At 32.1% G+C, this 1,774-nt stretch overlaps 1 protein-coding gene across 1 annotated transcript; it reads left to right on the top strand.

Moving 5' to 3' along the window:
* Positions 1 to 942: 942 nt before the first annotated feature.
* PAAG_11448 (hypothetical protein) lies at positions 943 to 1,437 on the top strand (the record flags this gene model as incomplete). The annotated part of the gene is made up of 1 exon (XM_015847098.1): positions 943 to 1,437. One exon carries the CDS (start codon positions 943 to 945, stop codon positions 1,435 to 1,437), a length of 495 nt encoding a protein of 164 aa, XP_015703230.1.
* Between the last annotated feature and the right edge of the window lie 337 nt (positions 1,438 to 1,774).

Raw genomic sequence — 1,774 nt, 5'->3', positions numbered from 1 at the left:
AGAACTCTGAATAAGCTTCTTTTTGAGAGGTCAAAAATCATTGGCTTTACATATTTATTTCAAACATGTTAGCAGCCAGCATTAGATCTTGTTTTAATAAATATGATAAGAGCAGAATTACTTATTTTTTTTAACATACAGTTGAGAAGGTGTTATTTATCCTGAGAACACAGCTCTGCAAGGAAGCAGTCCTGGTATTTACATTAATGAGTGATGTTCAAGTTATCAATGTATATACATTTTTCAATAAATTCAATAATATTATTATGAAATTAGAAATACTTGATATTTTACTTTTAAATAACATGGTATTTCACATGTTCTATTCTGTACTTCTTAATATATGGTGAAACTATGTGTAAAAAAAAAATTGAAGAGGTACAAGAGTTCAAATCAAAGTCTGTCACATTGGATGTTCATTTAATTATGGAGGAAATATACTCTCAATTAAACTTCTCCAAAGAGGTCAAGAAGGCTGCTCAAAAAGCTAATTCTTCAGCCAATATGACTTAAGCTGAAAATGCAACTGTAGGTTTCAATAATAGTAGTAATATTCAAAATAATTTAGCCTGTGGGGACTAACCCAGGGGACATGAAGACTATTGAATGAGTGGATATTCAAATTCTGACCTCTTAATCTACCTGGAATATAAGTATTGTCATGATGAGCTCTGCTGAGCAGTCAATTCAGATAGCACTCTTGAAGAATGAAGGACTGTCAATACAGCAAGAATAGAGAAATATAATAATAAAAAGAGTAGTGAGGACAAAAAGACCCTGTCAACTGCAAATGACAGCTCTGAGATATTTCAAATGGCAAATCTAGTACAGGTCATTGAGGTGTCTATGTACTCTGTCAAATTAATTGCCAATCTATTTATCATATGGGATAGTGAGGCTAGATGTCATATTGTATGTGATCAATTATGATTTTCTCAAATAATGGAAGTTAGCAGCCCTATGATTCAAGTAGCTAATAAGGCTATTTTAAAGGTTCAAGGAATTGAGATTACCTCTATCCCAGTTGGGGAAAGATTAATTGAATTCAATCATATCTATTTAGTGCCAGGCTTATCTGCCAACCTCATATCTACTGGCCTATTGAAGTGCCAGGGCTATATTCACTATGATCTGCAGGTCCACACTGGAAATTACTTTGAGATAATAGCATCTACAGGAAATGACATATTCTATGCAAATTTGAATTCCAATAATATATATGTTCTATCTGACACCTCTTCTATGTTTAAAGGTATTATGAATGATCTGGAGGTTGAATCACTGGCATACTTAATAGTTTTGAAGCTCAAGATGATTTTAACAGATTATGATCTGAATATTGCATCACTGAGTCTTTTCAATTATGATGATGTGAAGCAGTTAATTAATCTGAAGGATCTGAATACTGATATTTTCATTATATTCTTATCAATCTAACTATCTGCCATTATACTGAAGTAGCTATCAATTGACAAATAATACTGATAATTGAGTTATATTGATGAGAAGAATTTAATTAAAATATCACAGGAGCTCTGTTTTGAAATCATCATCATTGACTCAAAGAAGCTCTCATTTTGCACCACATATATTAAAGCTAAGCATAAACATGCAAGTTATAAAAATGCTTCACTACACTATGCCATCTGCAAAGGTCTTAAGATCTGAGTAAACCTATTTGAAGGTGGAAAAATGCTTAGTAATGAAGAAGATACATCATCTTATACAGATAAGAAGCTTGTGATGATGATCACTGATGATGCCACATGAATGT

Source organism: Paracoccidioides lutzii (assembly GCF_000150705.2).
Source record: "Paracoccidioides lutzii Pb01 unplaced genomic scaffold supercont2.5, whole genome shotgun sequence".
NCBI classification, from domain to species: domain Eukaryota; kingdom Fungi; phylum Ascomycota; class Eurotiomycetes; order Onygenales; family Ajellomycetaceae; genus Paracoccidioides; species Paracoccidioides lutzii.
This window is presented reverse-complemented; position numbering and strand designations above follow the sequence as displayed.